Here is a 15,966-nt window from a genome sequence, read left to right on the forward strand (position 1 = left end):
AAATGAGCTAAACAAAGTAAATGTTGACGTGGTTTTCTATTAGCTTTAACATTTACTGGTCCTAATGTGAAATATCTTTGTACGTAGAGTGGCATCACAACACAAAACAATGTCTTTTAAGGTTGTATTTATACAACACAAAAAAAAAACCCACAAATCTATAAATTAACTGATTTTTAAAAAAATCAATATGGATAAACAAGTAGATAAAAACTCTGTAAAAATTAACTGGTTAAATGACAGTATTTATTCACTGTGCTCTCAAGACAGACCTCTTTATCTTTGGAAAAAAAAATAGCTCAAGAGAAATTAAAATTGGTTTCTTTCCTTTAATCACATTGAAGTTTCAACTTCAATATTATAATAGTATTCTAATAAATGTAATGCTTCTTTAGCCATACATGTTCATTTTTAAGATGTAGTATGAGGCTGGGCACGATGGCTCATGTGTGTAATCCCAGCACTTTGGGAGGCTGAGGAGGGCAGATCACCTAAGGTCAGGAGTTCAAGACCAGCCTAGCCAACATGGCAAAACCCCACCTCTACTAAAAATACAAAAATTAGCCAGGCATGGTGGTGGGCAACTGTAGTCTCAGCGACTCAGAGGCTAAGGCAGGAGAATCGCTTGAACCTAGGAGGCGGAAGCTGCAGTGAGCTGAGATAGTGCAACTGCACTCCAGCCTGAGTGACAGAGCAAGACTCCGTATATAAAAAAAAGAAAAGATGTAGTATGAGGCTTCTATATCACCATAACTTGGGTTTAAAACCTTTTTCTTCATTTTATCCTGAAAGTGAGAAAATCTCCCCAAGAGAGGGTAGCATGTCCATGAAGGTAGTCTGAACAAAAGGTGCTTGTGTAGATTATTATAAACTAACTTTAGTTTTATTCAATTATTACCTTTAAAATGCAACATACAAATAAATCATTTTGTTTTCACAAAATAATATAAAATTTTAGGTAATTCTTACATACACTAGTGAATAATTTCAACTTTCTTTCTTGGCAATAAGGACAAACAATTGATTTTAGGGGCCAAAAAGTAGTTGTTAAACCAATATAAATCACGCTTTCATTTGTACTGAAGGCAAAAGGCTTTGATGCTCCCACTAATTAGAAATATGTAAAATATGAGAAGAAATTACCAAACCAATTGATTTATATCTAGTTATATATATATAAATATATAAAATAGGTAATGACGAAAGCATGTAAAGTCCCCTTAATGTATAAATACAATTCTTGATAATGGTCTATTTATGAATTTTATGGTTTTCATGAATTTATATTGTCAACCTAAACAGAAAACACAGAAGGAGATTCTGCAAAAGAAAATTATGTTTATTCAGAAATAGGTATTTCAGTGAGAACATACGTGCCATAGCAACTATGTGAGTATTCAGGAAAGTAAAGGAAGACAGAGGTTTTTAAAGGAAAAATGAGGACTGTGTCACTGTTTTTAGATAATTATTCTGGCTAGAAGGATCAGTAACAACAAGAGTGGTGCCAGTCCAAGGTTGGACAGGCAGTTGCTGGGCAGATGTTGTGACAGAGGTGTAAGATTGTAAGGTTGTGATGGCCTTTGTTCAAGATTGTGGTTTTTGTGGACACTTTTGTGATACTTCTTATGAGGCATTTATGCACGAGAATTCCCCCTTCACGGCTTTCCTTACCTCTATTTGTCAGCGATTTTTAAAACAAGTGACTGCATTTTGATTTTGACAATTTTCACAATGTTTACGTCATAACTAAAAATTACAATAACTGGCTCCAAAATTAGCTGTTTCACACAAAGGTGTTAACTGATAAATAGGACAATCATAAGGAATATTTTAAAAGGTGATTGTTTATTAACCTCTGTTAAAAACAAGTTCAAGAATTTTGCACTCAGAACCAAGGACGGAGAGAAAGAAGTCCAGATTTACTCAGCAGGAAGCTCATATTCCTAATTGAGGATGAAGACGCTAGGATTACACACAGGCTAGAAGCTCACATCCATACCGAAAGATGAAGGAGGCCTGCGTTACACAGCTTGACACTTATATACCCATATCCAAGGAAGAAGGAAACCAGGGTTCATACAACCAGGAAAGTCACATCCATCTCCATACAGAATAGGATTCCAGGGTTTACATATCCAGGATATGCATATCTACATCTCAGAAAGAACGAAATTAGCCACTAAATTCATTACTAGTGGGAACGTAAAATGGTACAACCACTCTGGAGAAGAGTCTGGGCATTTCCTAAAGCCCTAGATAAATACATAACCATTATACCACCCAGCAATTGCAGTTTTGGGTTTATCCTGGAGAAATGAAAACCTGGGTTTGTAGAAAAACCTGCCCAGAAATGCTCGTAACAACGTGATGTGTAAAGCCCCAAAGTGGAAACAACCCTACAGTCCTTTCAACAGATGATTGGTTAAACCGACTATGGTACATCCATACCATTGAATAGTACTCAGCAATAAAAATGGAACAAAGTATTGACACCTTGGTACCACTGGAAACTCACTTCCTAGTACAGAAAACAGGTGGTCAGTGTATACAAAGTAAACACACTGAACGAATTTGCAGAGAACAATGCTGCAGGGGGAAAAAGCCAGTCCCCTAAGCTTACATAGTATGCCACTCCATTTAAATAGAATTCTTGAAATGGCAACATTCTGTAAGCGGGGGACAGCTTAGCGGTTGCCAGGCATCAGGGCAATGGGGAGAGAAGAAGGTGGTTGGCACTGGAAGGACAATGGGAGGCATCCTTGTGCAGAGGAAAGGGTCTGTATGTTCAGTGCGCCGAGGTACTACAGCTCTCCAAGACGCCACCAGTGGGGGAAATAGGTAAAGGGTACACTATGATCTCTGTATTATTTGTTATAAGTACATGTGAATCCTCCATGAGCTGGTAAAAAAGATTTTAACTAAAATAGAGTTGAGCCCTCCAGCACAGATTGACCTGAGTATTCTGTCAGTACAGGTTGACCTGAGTATTCTCCCAACAGACTGATCTAGCAAGTCAGTCCCCAGGTCGGGCTCTACCCCTGGGAATGGCACCCCTCCTCCAGAGGAAGCATTTCCCAAATGCCCCAGGATAGGAGTTGGCACGGAAGGAGAGCCAAGCCGGCGATGAAGACATTCTCCACTGGACACAGGAACGCCAAGAGCCAACGCTAAGAAGCGGCCTCCACACGGGACGGTGGCCTCCATTAGCGAGCTGCTGCTGGTAAAACAAAGAGAAGGCCGTGAGCAGGCGGCGCTGAGTGCAAACTGAGCGCAGTCCGCGGCGGCGGTACTTGAAAGCCAGCACACAGCCACCCAAAGGGAGCCCTCGCCGACCCACGGCTAGCGGGGCGCTCCCGCGGGGGTTCCGCGCCTCCCCTCCGCCAGGTGGAGCCAGTCCTCGCACGGGAGCCTCCGCGGTTCAGAGGTCACATCCCGGCTGAAGTAAACTGCGCTCAGGCGGCCTTCAGGGGCGCGACCCCAGCGTCTTTCCTCGGCCCAAGCCCCGGCGCCCAGCAGAGACGACCTTAGCGGTCCTACGCCTAGCGGTCCTGCAGGTCCCTGAATCCTCTTCGGATCAGCACTGAGGAAAGGCGGGAGCTCGGCCGCGCGCCCTGCCTCCGCCGCCATGGCCCAGCTGCGAGCCTGCGAAGTCCGGCAGCTGCTGCACAACAAGTTCGTGGTGGTCATGGGGGACTCGGTCCAGCTGGCCGTGTACAAGGACCTGGTGCTCCTGCTTCAGAAGGACTGCCTGCTGTCCTCCAGTCAGCTGAAGGCCAAGGGCGAGCTGAGCTTCGAGCGCGACATGCTGCTGGTGGGCTGCAGCAGCGGCCGCATGCACTACGACAGCCACTACCGCGAGGTGCGCCAGTTCCGCTCGGGCCACCACCTGGTGCGCTTCTACTTCCTCACGCGCGTGTACTCGCACTACGCGGAGCGCGTCGTGGAGGAGCTGCGTAGGGCCGAGCCCGCCCCGGACGTGGTGATCATGAACTCCTGCCTCTGGGACCTCGCCAGGGATGGCCGGGGCTTCCCCAGGAGCTACCGGCGTGACGTGGAGAGCCTGTTCGTGCGGCTGGACTGGGCGCTGCCCACGTCCTGCCTCCTGATGTGGAACACCGCCATGCCCGTGGCCGAAACCATCTCGGGAAGCTGCCTCCCATGCGCGCGCCAGCTCCGCCGCGCCCGCCTGCGCGAAGAGGTGATGGAGGCCAACTTCTACAGCTCCGCCGAGGCGGCGAGGCGCGGCTTCGACGTGCTGGACCTGCATTTCCACTTCCGCCACGCCACGCGGCACCGGCTCGCCGACGGTGTGCACTGGGACGAGCGCGCGCACCGCCACCTTTCCCAGCTGCTACTGGCCCACCTGGCAGACGCCTGGGGCGTGGACCTGCCCCGCCGCGAAGCCGTGGACGGGTGGGTCAGGCATGGCCACGCCAACAGACGTGCAGCCCCGGCGGGCAGAAGGCAGCCCCGAGACGACCGAGCGGACCCACACGGCCGAGGGGACCGAGCGGGCCGAGGAGACCGAGCGGACCGAGGAGACCTCCGTGCCCCTCGATCGCTCGCTTCGTTCTTCTGGGCTCGACCGCCTTTCCCTCCCCGCCGTCAGGTCGCCTATCTGTCCTCTGACCGGCATTTCTCCAGCGACTCCTCCACGCGCCAGATCCGACACAGCGGCGAAGAAAACGCCAGGGTTGGCCGCGAGTCGCGGCCGGGCCCCATCCGCACAAGCTCTGCTCTGCGCCGAGAGAGGGGGCATTCCCCTTACCGGCCGTGGCGCCCCAGCGAGCCACGCCTAAGCCAGCGAAGCCGCACACGCACACACAGAGGGGTCCCGAGAACACCCAGGCCTCAGTAGCCAGACCTGGGAGAACGTCCTGTCTTCCCCAGCATGGTCAATGGGCTGCCTGACCACTATCACACGAGCTTGGCCTTCAGCAACTCTTCCGAGGTTCCTACTCCAATCAGTGAACCGCTTTCCACATCACTCGTCTTTGCCAGAGCTTCCACGCCGCTTTTTGGGAAGGGAGCAGGGACCCAGACCACCAGGCCGTTCTCCTCTAAGCATTTAGGGAGAAATGAAGTCTACATAAAAGTGCTCCTCGCCTTAAAAAAAACAAAACAAAAAACAAAAAAAACCCAGCCATACCCGAATGTAAGTCTTCAGGCAGTATTTTCCATTGACATTCTTCCAAAAAAAGGTAAAAATTTTGATCCTTACAACTTAAACATTTCAATTAAGATTTCCATTTCACCGTTCGTTTTTGAGTATGTTCATAGAACCTAATATCTAAAGCTTTCACCTAAGTTGTCTTACATATTCTTTACATTTCTCTGTGCTTCAACATAGCATTTGTCCTAAAAAAAAAAATTCCATTCACTAATGCAAGGTTGTTTATTTTCTGTTAGAAACATAATCTTTAAAGTTCATCGAATGCCTAGCACATTTTTCAAAATAGACTGTACTTTTTTTTTTTTTTTTTAGATAGGGTCTCACTCTGTTGCCCAGGCTGGAGTGCACTGGCTCAAGCGATCCTGTTGCCTCAGCCCCTCAAGTAAGTGGGACCACAGGCGTGCACTACCGTGCCTGGCTAACTTTTTAAATTTTTTGTAGAGATGGGGTCTCGCCATATTGCCCAGGCTGTCGTCAAAGTTCTGGACTCAAGCAATCCTCCTGCCTAGGCCTCCCACAGTGTTGGGAATGCCTGGCCTCCCACAGCCAGGGCACCTGACCTAGAATTTAATTTTTAGAGCAATTTTAGGTTCACAGCAAAATTGAGTGGACAGTACAGAGAGTTTCCATATACTTTTTTGATTTCACACAGGCAAAGCCTCCCCCACTATCAACATCCTACATCAAATGGTACATTTGTTATCTTTGATGAAGCTACATTAACACATCATTATCACCCCAACACCATAGTTCATTAGAGTTCATTCTTGATGTTCTCCATTCTGTGGGTTTTGACAAATGTATAATGGCACGTATCATCCATCATTATAGTATCATACAGGATAGTTTCACTGTCTTGAAAATCCTCTCTGGTCTGTCTCTGCATCCTTCCTGCTCCCCAACCCCTGGAAACTGTGGATCTATAACTGTCTCTATAGTTTTGTTTTTCCCAAAATGCTATATAGTTAGACATACAATATGTAGCCTTTTCAGATTGAGCTCTTCTGATTAGGAATTTAAGTTCCCAACATGTCTTTTCATGGCTTGAGAACTCATTTATGTTTTTTTATTTTTAATTTTTGTGAGTATATATTTATGGGGTGCATGAGATGTTTTTATACAGGCACACAATGTGAAATAATCACATCATGGAGAATGGGGTATCCATCCCTTTATACATTTATGCTTTGTGTTACAAACAATCCAGTTACACTCTTTTGGTTATTGTAAAGTGTACAATTGTTATTATTGACTGTAGTCACCCTGCTGTGCTATCAAATAGTAGGTATTATTCATTCTTTCTGTTTTTTGTACCCAATAACTCATTTATTTTTAGGGCTGAATAATATTCCATTGTCTGGTTGTATCACTGTTTATCTATTCACCTACTGAAAGACATTATGGTTGTTTCCAAGTTTTGGCAATTATGAATAAAACTGTTATGAACATCTGTGTGCAGGTTTTTTGTAAATAAAATATAATTTGAATAATTGTCAAGGAATATAACTGCTGGATCATGTGTTAAGAGTATGTTTAGTTTTGTAAGAAACTGCCAGACTGTCTTTCAATGTGGCTATACCGTATTGCATTACCATCCACATCCTTGGAATCATTTGCTGTTATCAGTGTTTTGGAGTTTTTCTGAAAAGTATAAGGTAGTGTCCAGATTTATGTATTTATTTTTGCATGCAGATTATTTTTGCATGCAGATGTCCAGTTGCTTCAGCACTATTTGTTGAAAAGACTGTCTTTTCTCCATTATGTTGCCTTTGCTCCTTTGTCAAAGATCAGTTGACTATATTTGTGGGTATCTATTTCTGGGTTCGCTATTCCGTTCTATTGACCTGTCTATTCTTTTGCCAATACTACGCTATCTTGATTACTGGAAGTTTATAGTAAGGCATGAAGTCAAGTAGTGTCAGTACTCTGACTTAGTTTTCCTTCAATATTGTGTTGGCTACTCTGGGTCTTTTGCCTCCCCATGTAAATGTTAGTATCAATCTGTCAATGTTCACAAAGAGATTGCTGCAATTTCCCTTGAGATTACATTGAATCTATAGATGAAGTTAGGAAGAACTGACATATTGACAATATTGTCTTTGAGATATCTCTCGAGATTTCTTCTTTGATCCAAGTGTTATTTACAAGTGTGTTGTTTAATCTCCCAGTACTTGGAGATCTTCAAGCTACCTTTCTGTTACTGGTATCTAGTTTAATTTTACTGAGGGATTTGAGAGCAGACATTGTATTTTATTTTTAAATTTGTTGAGGTGTGTTTTATGGCCAAGAATGTGGTCTGTCTTGGTGAATGTTCCATGTGAGCTTGAGAAGAATGTGTCGTCTGCTGTTGTTGGATGAAGTATTTTATAGATGCCATTTATATCCAGTTGATTGATAGTGCTGTTGAGTTCAACTATGTCTTTACTGATTTTCTGGCTGCTGAATCTGTCCATTACTGATAAGTGTTGAAGTTTCCAACTATAATAGTGTATTCCTCTATTTCTCCTTGGAGTTTTATAAGTTTGTGCCTCGTGTATTTTAATGCTCTGTTGTTCGGTGCATATACTTTAAGGATTGTTATGTCTTCTTGGAGAATTGACTCCTTTTATCATTATGTAAAGTCCATCTTTATCTGTGATAACATTCCTTGCTTTGAAGTCTGCTCTATCTAAAATTAATGTAGCTACTGAGTTTTCTTTTGATTCGAGTTATTATATCTTTCTCCATCCCTTTATGTTTAATCTTGATATGTCTTTATATTTAAAGTGTGTTTCTTGTAGACAATATATAGTTGGGTCTTTTGATCCACTCTGACAATCTCTTTTTGTGTCAACGACAATTGATGTTTAATTATTGATATTGTTGGATTAATATCTTCCTTATTACTGCATTCTATTCATTGTTTTTTATTCTTCCACTCTTTTTTTGCCTTTTGTGGTTTAACTGAGCATTTTGTGTGATTTCATTTTTTTTCTCCTTAGCATATCAACTATAGTATACTTATTTACTTACTTTTTTTAGTGGTTGCTGTGGTATTTTCAATATACATTTGCATCTAATCCAAATCTACTTTTGAATAACACTATACTGCCTCATGGATAGTGCAAGGTTATCCATAAGTTACAATCACTAAATACATTATTGCTATTTTTATTTATTTATTTATTTATTTATTTATTTATTTATTTGAGATGGAGTCTCACTCTGTAGCCCAGGCTGGAGTGCAGTGGTGTGATCTCGGCTCACTGCAACCTCCGCCTCCTGGGTTCACGCCATTCTTCTGCCTCAGCCTCCTGAGTAGCTGGGATTACAGGTGCCTGCCACCACGCCCCACCAATTTTTTGTATTTTTAGTAGAGATGGGGTTTCACTGGGTTAGCCAGGATGGTCTCAATCTCCTGACCTCATGATCCGCCCACCTTGGCCTCCTAAAGTGCTGGGATTACAGGCGTGAGCCACCGTGCCCAGCCTGCTATTATTATTTTTAACAAACTGTTGTATATTCAGCCAATTAAGTAGAGAAAAATAAGTTCTTTTTTTTTTTTACCTTATTCCTTCTCTGATGCTCTTCTTTATGTGAAGCAAAATTTCTGACCTATATTATTATCCTCTCTGAAAAACTTCTTTTAACATTTTTTGCAAGGCAGGTTTACTGGCAACAAATATTCTCTATTTTTGTTTGTTTGGGAAAGTCTTAATAGGCATCCCTCAGAGATATTGTGGGTTTGGTTCCAGACCACCACAATAAAGCGAATGTCTCAAAGCAAGTCATGGATTTTTCGGTTTCTCAGTGCATACAAAAGTTAGATTTACACGCTACTGTAGTCCAGTAAGTGTGCAATAGAAGTAAGTCTAAAGAACCCAATGGACATAACTTAATTTAAAAATTTTTATTGCCAAAAAATGCTAGCTATCATCCGAGCCTTTAACAAGTTGTAATCTTTTTGTTGGTGGAAGGTCTTGCCTCCATATTGATGGCTACTGACTGATCAGTGTAGTAGTCCCTGAAGGTTGAGGTGGCTGTGTCAGTTTCTTAAAATATAACGTTGAAGTTGCTGTATCAATTGACTCTTTGTTTCACAAAATATTTATCTGTAGCATGCAGTGCTGTTTGACAGCATTTTACTCACAGTAGAACTTCTTTCAAAATTGAATCAATACTCTCAAACCCTGCATACTGCTTTATAAACTAAGTTTATGTAACATTTTAGATCTTTTATTGTCATTTCAACAATGTTCAGAGCATCTTCACCGGAGAAGTTTCCATCTCAGGAAACTATTTTCTGTGCTCATTTATAAGAACGAACTCCTCATTCGTTCAAGTTTTATCATGAGATTATAGCAATGTAGTCACATCTTTAGGCTTCACTTCTAATTCTGGTTCCCTTGCTATTTCGACCACATCTGCAGTTGCTTCCTCCACTGAAGTTTTAAACCCTCAAAGTCATCGATGAGGGTTAGAATCAGCTTCTTCCAGACCTCTGTTAATGTTGATATTTTGACATCTTCCCATGAATAAAGAATGTTCTTAATGGCATCTAAAGTGAATTCTTTCCAGAACATTTTCAATTTATTTTGCCCAGATCCATCAGAGGAATCACTATGTATGGCAGCTATAGCTTTATGAAACGTATTTCTTAAATAATAATTAAGAGTTGAAATTGCTTCTTGATCCATGAGCTGCAGAATGGATGTTATGTTAGCAGTCATGAAAACAACATTAATCTGTTTATATATCTTCATTGTAGCTTTTGGATGATCAGGTGCATTGTCAATGAGCAGGAATATTTTGACAGGAATCTTTTTTTTCTGAGCAATAGGTCTCATCAGTGGGCTTAAAATATATATTAAGAAAACCATGCAGTAAACAGATGTGCTGTCATCCAGGTTTTGTTGTTCCATTTACAGAACACAGCCAGAGTAAATTTAGCATAATTCTTAAGAGTTCTAGGATTTTCAGAATGGTAATCGTTGGCTTCAACTTCAAGCCACCAGCATTAGTCCCTAACAAGAGATTCTCCCTGTCCTTTGTAGCCTTGAAGCCAGACATTGACTTCTCTAGCTATGAAAATCCTAGATGGCATCTTCCAATATAAGGCTCTTACCTCTACAATGGAAATTTGTTGTTTAATATGTCCACCTTCATCATTGTCTTTGCTAGATCAACTAGCTTTCTACTTTTCTTCTGCAGCTTCCTCACCTCTCTTGGCCTTCAAAAAATTGAAGAGAGTTACAGCCTTGCTCTGGATTGGGCTTTGGCTTAATGGAATGTTGTAGCTGGTTTGATCTTCTATCCAGATCACTAAGACTTTCTCCATATTTGCAATAAGGCTGTTTTGCTTTCTTATCATTCATGTGTTCACTGGAGTAGCACTTTTTATTTTCTTCAAGAACTTTTGCGTTCACAACTTGGCTAAACTGTTTAACACAAGAAGCCTATCTTCCAACTTATCTCACATTTTGACCTGCCTTCCTCACTAAGTTTAATTATTTCTAGCTTTTGATTCTAAGTGAGAGACCTGCAACTCTTCTACTTGAACACTTAGAGGCTATCATAGGGTTATTAATTGGCCTAATTTAAATATTGTTGTGCTTCAGAGAAAATGGAGGCCTGAGACAAGGCAGAGGGATGGGGGAATGGCGAGTCAGTGGGGCAGGCAGCGCACACATGATATTTATCAGTTAAGCTTGCCCTCTTATATGAGTGCAGTTCATGGCATCCCAAAACAATTACAGTAGTAAAATCAAAGATTGCTGACCATAAATCACCATAACAGATACAATAATAATAATAAAAGTATGAATTATTGTAAGAATTACCAATATATCACAGAGACACAAATTGAGCACATGTTGGGAAAATACCATGGATAGACTTGCTCAATGCAGGATTGCCACAAACCTTTAATTTGTAAGAATCATAATATCTGCAAAGTGCTATAAAGTGAAGCATAATACAATCAGCTATATCTGTACTTCTCCTTCACTTTGAAGAATAATGTAAAAGATACAAAATTCTAGGTTGGTATTTTTTTTCCTTTTTTCTCAACATTTTAAATATATCACTCCACTCTCTGCTTTTTAGTTGTGGAAGTTTCTGTGGACATATCCTCAAGCTCATTAATTCTTTCCTCAGATATGTCTAATCTACTAACCACACCATCAAAGGCATTCTTCATTTATGTTACAGTGTTTTTGGCTTCTACAATTCTTTTTGATTCTTAGAATTCCATCTCTCTGCTGAATTACCTAATCTGTTCTTGAGTGTTGTCTACCTTTTTCTATTAGAATCTCTAGCATATTAATAATAGTTGTTTTAAATTACTGGTTTGATAATTTCAAAATCACTGCTATATGTGAGTCTGGTTCTGAGCTTGTTCTGTCTCTGCAAACTGTGGGTTTTTTTTTTTTCCTTTTAGTATGCCGTGTAGTTTTTTGTTGAAAGCTGGACATGATGTACTAGGTAAAAGGAACTGTAGTAAATAAGCTTTTAGTTATATGGTAGTAAGGTATGGTGGGAGGAGAAGCATGCTATAGTCCTGTGATTAGGTCTCAGTCATATAATGAGGCTGTATTGCTGGGCTCTAATCTTCACAAGTGCTTCTAAGTTTTTTCCCCTACTTAGTGGGACAGGATGGCTTAGAGGGGGCTGGAGTTGGGTACTTCCCTTCTTTGATGTCAGTTAGGCTCTGATAAAACCCCAGTAGATTAGGTTCCAGCAAAATAGTTTCTCTTGAGGGCAGCACGTGTTAGGAATAACAGAATTCTCTGAGCATATTTCACGATGGCTGCTTTTTCCCTCTCCATGCAGAAAAGATAGGGAATATTTCTTTCCTTTTTACTGTGAGAACCTGGTAGAGTTCCTGAAAGTAGAACCTAGAAAACATGGGGCTCACCTAAAACTGGGCTCTCCTGGAGTTTTTAGCATTCAGATTTGTTCATACTGAGCCTTCAGCAATTAATCAATTACAGTTTAAGTTTTCCTCTCTTGAACCAGCTCCCACAAGGTTTATTCTCCTTTAAGTTGTGCTTCTCTGTATTTACCAGTCTGTCCCCAATTTGGGGGATAATGGTTTGCCCTGTGTTCTCAATTCTCTGAGGGATCTAAGATTTGTTGCCTTTCAGTTTATTCAGTATTTTAACTGTTAGAATGGAGTGATGACTTCCAAGCTTCTTACATGCTGAACCAAAACTGGAACTCCCGTCTAGCACGTTTTGAAGTGGCCCAGAGAACTGAAACACATTGCACTGTAAGCTACAGCTCCCACTAAACAATTTTTATTGTCTATTTTTATTCCTTAACATTATCTACTTCTTTATAGTTTATGCTTTTTTAAAAACTTTTGGTTAAGAAATTGGTCTACTTTCCCATCAACTATCTTTGGTTAGAACTTTACATTGACTACCCCTTCTAGTAATACTGCCCCGCTATATGACAAATCAAAGTATGGGTTTACTCCAGGCTGCCCTGACTCTCTGTCTTTGCATCCTTTCCCCAGCTATAGTGTGGCGTATTCCTGGGGTAGAAGCCCTTCTGCCAGGCTGCATGCTGCAGGAGGTACATGCAAAGTAAACAAGACAAAATGAACATCATCACACATTCAGCTTCATTACATGAACGGGAAATTGAAAGCAACATTTCCATCACATTTTCTCAATAATCAATGCCATGGAATTTTAATAATGAAAGATAGAGATTAGTACATTGTGATGTAGAGTGTTTTCAGGGAACTAGGATATTGCCTGAAAATAAATAGCGTTGAACATTTCCTTGCTGTTAAATTTATGCTAGATCCTCTTATGTCTCGCTTATCATAATTCTCTGAAGTAGGTTCCTTTGAAAAAGGCTCCATTCTTATCCCATCCTTTGTTGGACTCTCCCCATGTTTTCATAGACCGTAAACTCGCTAATGCATACACATGGCAGGGACCAAGTCTCATCTCAGTGCATCTTGTGTCACGGTGCACCCATCAATCCACTGTGCACTGAAAAAAGACTACAGCCCTACAACCTCTTTACTTGGGTTTTGTGCGTGCTGCTTAATTTCACTGCATCTGTCAAGCCGTTCTTTATCGAAGAGTCTAACAGCCTTTGAGTGCATGGTGCTCTATCACTTATGTAGGGGTTATATTGATCTTTCTGGTGTGTGCTCTAAAGTGGCTGGCATCAAAAGCCAATGAGGCAGCCAGTTTGAGCAGTATGGGTCATTTACAAAACTTCAGGATGAGATGCTGCAGGATGCCAGGGAAAACGTTTTTGTTTTTCCAGAGGGAACCATAGTTCATGAAATGTGGTTAATGTACCATATTTGTATACCCTTAAAATCATTTTATAACCACACTGAGTGCCTGTAAACATTAAATATATTTTATAAGTAGTTGGTTAACTAGCTGTTGTATGCTTCAAATAGTAAATAAAATGGAAAGGCACTAAACAGTGACTATATTTCATAGAGTAAGATGCTTTTCCAGCCACTCAATAATTCTCAATGTTAAGAAAAATTGATTTTAGAGGCTGAGTGCCTCTAAAAATTAGCATCTTATCTTCCTACAGGGGATGATATTCAGTTAGTCTCCTTTCTTCCAGCTTTTGACTTAATGGTCTCTAAGGCTCCCTCCTTTCTGAAAAATTCTGTAGGTTATGTTAGATTATAATTTGGGCACATATGTAATTAACTGGGCAAAATATAAATCAGGAAGCAGTTCCATCTTGTTTTTTTTTTAATCTTAATTGCAAAAGAACTAGCTCTTCACCCACTAACCATTCCATAACTCCCATCTCTTTTCTCTCTCCACCAAAGACTGCATAGAGTCCAAGCACTGCATAGAGAGACCTAAGGCAATGACATAGAATTTAAGCATACTAATTCCCAAGCACCTTCACATAGTACATTTGAATAATGAATGCATTTTACATTTGTGAAAGCCTAATAGAAGAAAGAAATTCTCTAAGAGGTGTTAATAGTCACATCTTTTTCATGGCAAATTAAATCATTTTCCTAATTCTTTAGCAACTCTGGCCTTTAAGGAAGTCATATTCCAATATTGAGACTTTTAAGATAAATAGAGTAATAGCTGACAGCATCACAGAAGTTGAGAATTGAAGTACACAGACACTCCACAGTTACAGAAAACTGTGTTAAAAGAAGATGCAACTCTTAGTTCTGCCTAAACCACAACCAGCTGGGTGACCCTTGAGATGTCACAGGGCATCCTTGAGTAATCTGTTATAACCTCGTTAATGTAACTCATCAGTCAAATGCATAGTTTGAGCTAGATTCCAGAACCTGGCAGCAGGATAATCTCCATGGGCTCCTTTTAGATCTAATAATTTATAAATTACTTCTAGCTCTTTATCTCATTCTGAAGAACCATGTGTCTCAAGTGTTCTCAACAGTTCCACAGCAGTGGGTGGCTGGCATGTTGAAGCCTGAGGAAGAACAGATAAGCATCAAACTTCCTGGGTACATATGCTTATACTTAGAAAGAATGCAAAGAGTGAACAAAATTCTTCTCAGATACACCCTCAGAATTCCCACTGATGTCATTAGGAACTATGTGGGATTAGATGAGTATGGGTTGCTGATTTGAGTCAAATCCAGCAGTGAGCTGGCACTGATTTTTCCAGGTTAGAATGATGTTGTCTCCTGGTTCACAGACTTGAGAAAGATGTGGCAAAAAGCAAAACCCCAGGATACTATAGATTATAATTTGGGCACATATGTAATTAATTGGACAAAGATCTCTGAGGTGGGGGTATTGCATCAATTGCCATTGTATCCCTAGCATCCAATCAATAGCAGTTGATCAGTGAACATCTGTGGAGCTAAACTGAATCCCATAAACAAATGCAGCATAGCAGACAGAAAATGTAAACTGTCTAAAATGAAAATCCAAGAAGGCTGAGGCAGCACTCAAAATGAGCCCTCTAGTCAATAGTGTTATAACAGAAATGCCACAAAAATCATAATTTCCCAAAAAAGGAATCATTTTGCTGATTGGATTCAATCCAGAAATTGCTTTTCCAGCCAAAAAGCAGAGTAGGGTCCCACCCTTCCTCCCAACACACATACATCCTCAAATACAGAGAAGAAAAGCAAAGAACACAGACAATGTCACCTTACTACTGAAGTAAACAATAGTAATTAACAAGAGATGGCTTACCTTGTGCCACCTACTCTTCCAAAAGCTCTATGGGTATTATCTAATTTAAATCTCACTACAGTCCTCTTAGGTAGACATTGTTATTGCCATTTTATATTATAGTTAAGGAAAAACATGCACCAGTGTTTTGAAAAACCTCGAAGTCTGGGCAATTTAGAAGACAGATGACTGACTGACTCTATAGCAATAGTCACTATAGATAGCTCTGTATTTAAAATCTGAACTTCTAGTGGTCTACCATTATACAAATAAAAATATTCTCCAATTAATGTAAAACTCCATGATGTGAGAAAGCATTATAGAAAAGAACAATATGAAACACAGGAAATGAGTCAGCAAACCAGAAGTCCAAAATGATGTGGCCAGGAAAAGAAACAATTACCATAGCCACAGTTGGAGAAAGATTTTATCTGTCCCATTGGGTATGATCTCAGTATGTATAATCCCAGTGATTAGGGTATGTGTATATCATAACTTTTGATGCACTAGAGAAAGAAACAGGCCAATAATTTTGTATACAAAAGGGCATTTTTTTCCATGGCTAACCCTAGGCAAAATTGTAGACTATGATGGAGTAATGGGCTTATATATCAGATCTGGATATGAATTATGACTTTTACCAACTGGTCA

At 40.7% G+C, this 15,966-nt stretch overlaps 1 protein-coding gene across 4 annotated transcripts in view; it reads left to right on the forward strand.

Moving 5' to 3' along the window:
* The first annotated feature begins 1,838 nt into the window (after window positions 1-1,838).
* The window catches only part of LOC129058114 (PC-esterase domain-containing protein 1B-like), a 34,486-nt gene continuing 20,358 nt past the window's right edge, over window positions 1,839-15,966 (forward strand). The window contains exons 1-2 of one of the 4 annotated variants that reach the window (XR_008522974.1): window positions 2,697-2,838; window positions 2,975-5,201. Coding sequence is in view for 1 of the 4 variants with exons in the window: in XM_054549800.2 (XP_054405775.1) it covers window positions 3,626-4,858 (1,233 nt within the window). In the remaining 3 variants the exon portion in view is untranslated. Of the gene's footprint in view, window positions 8,025-15,966 lie in introns of those variants that run through there. The other 3 variants (XM_054549800.2, XR_008522973.2, XR_008522975.1) reach the window with 3 other exon arrangements.

Source organism: Pongo abelii, chromosome 11 (genome assembly GCF_028885655.2).
Source record: "Pongo abelii isolate AG06213 chromosome 11, NHGRI_mPonAbe1-v2.0_pri, whole genome shotgun sequence".
In the NCBI taxonomy this organism is placed as follows: Eukaryota; Metazoa; Chordata; class Mammalia; order Primates; family Hominidae; genus Pongo; species Pongo abelii.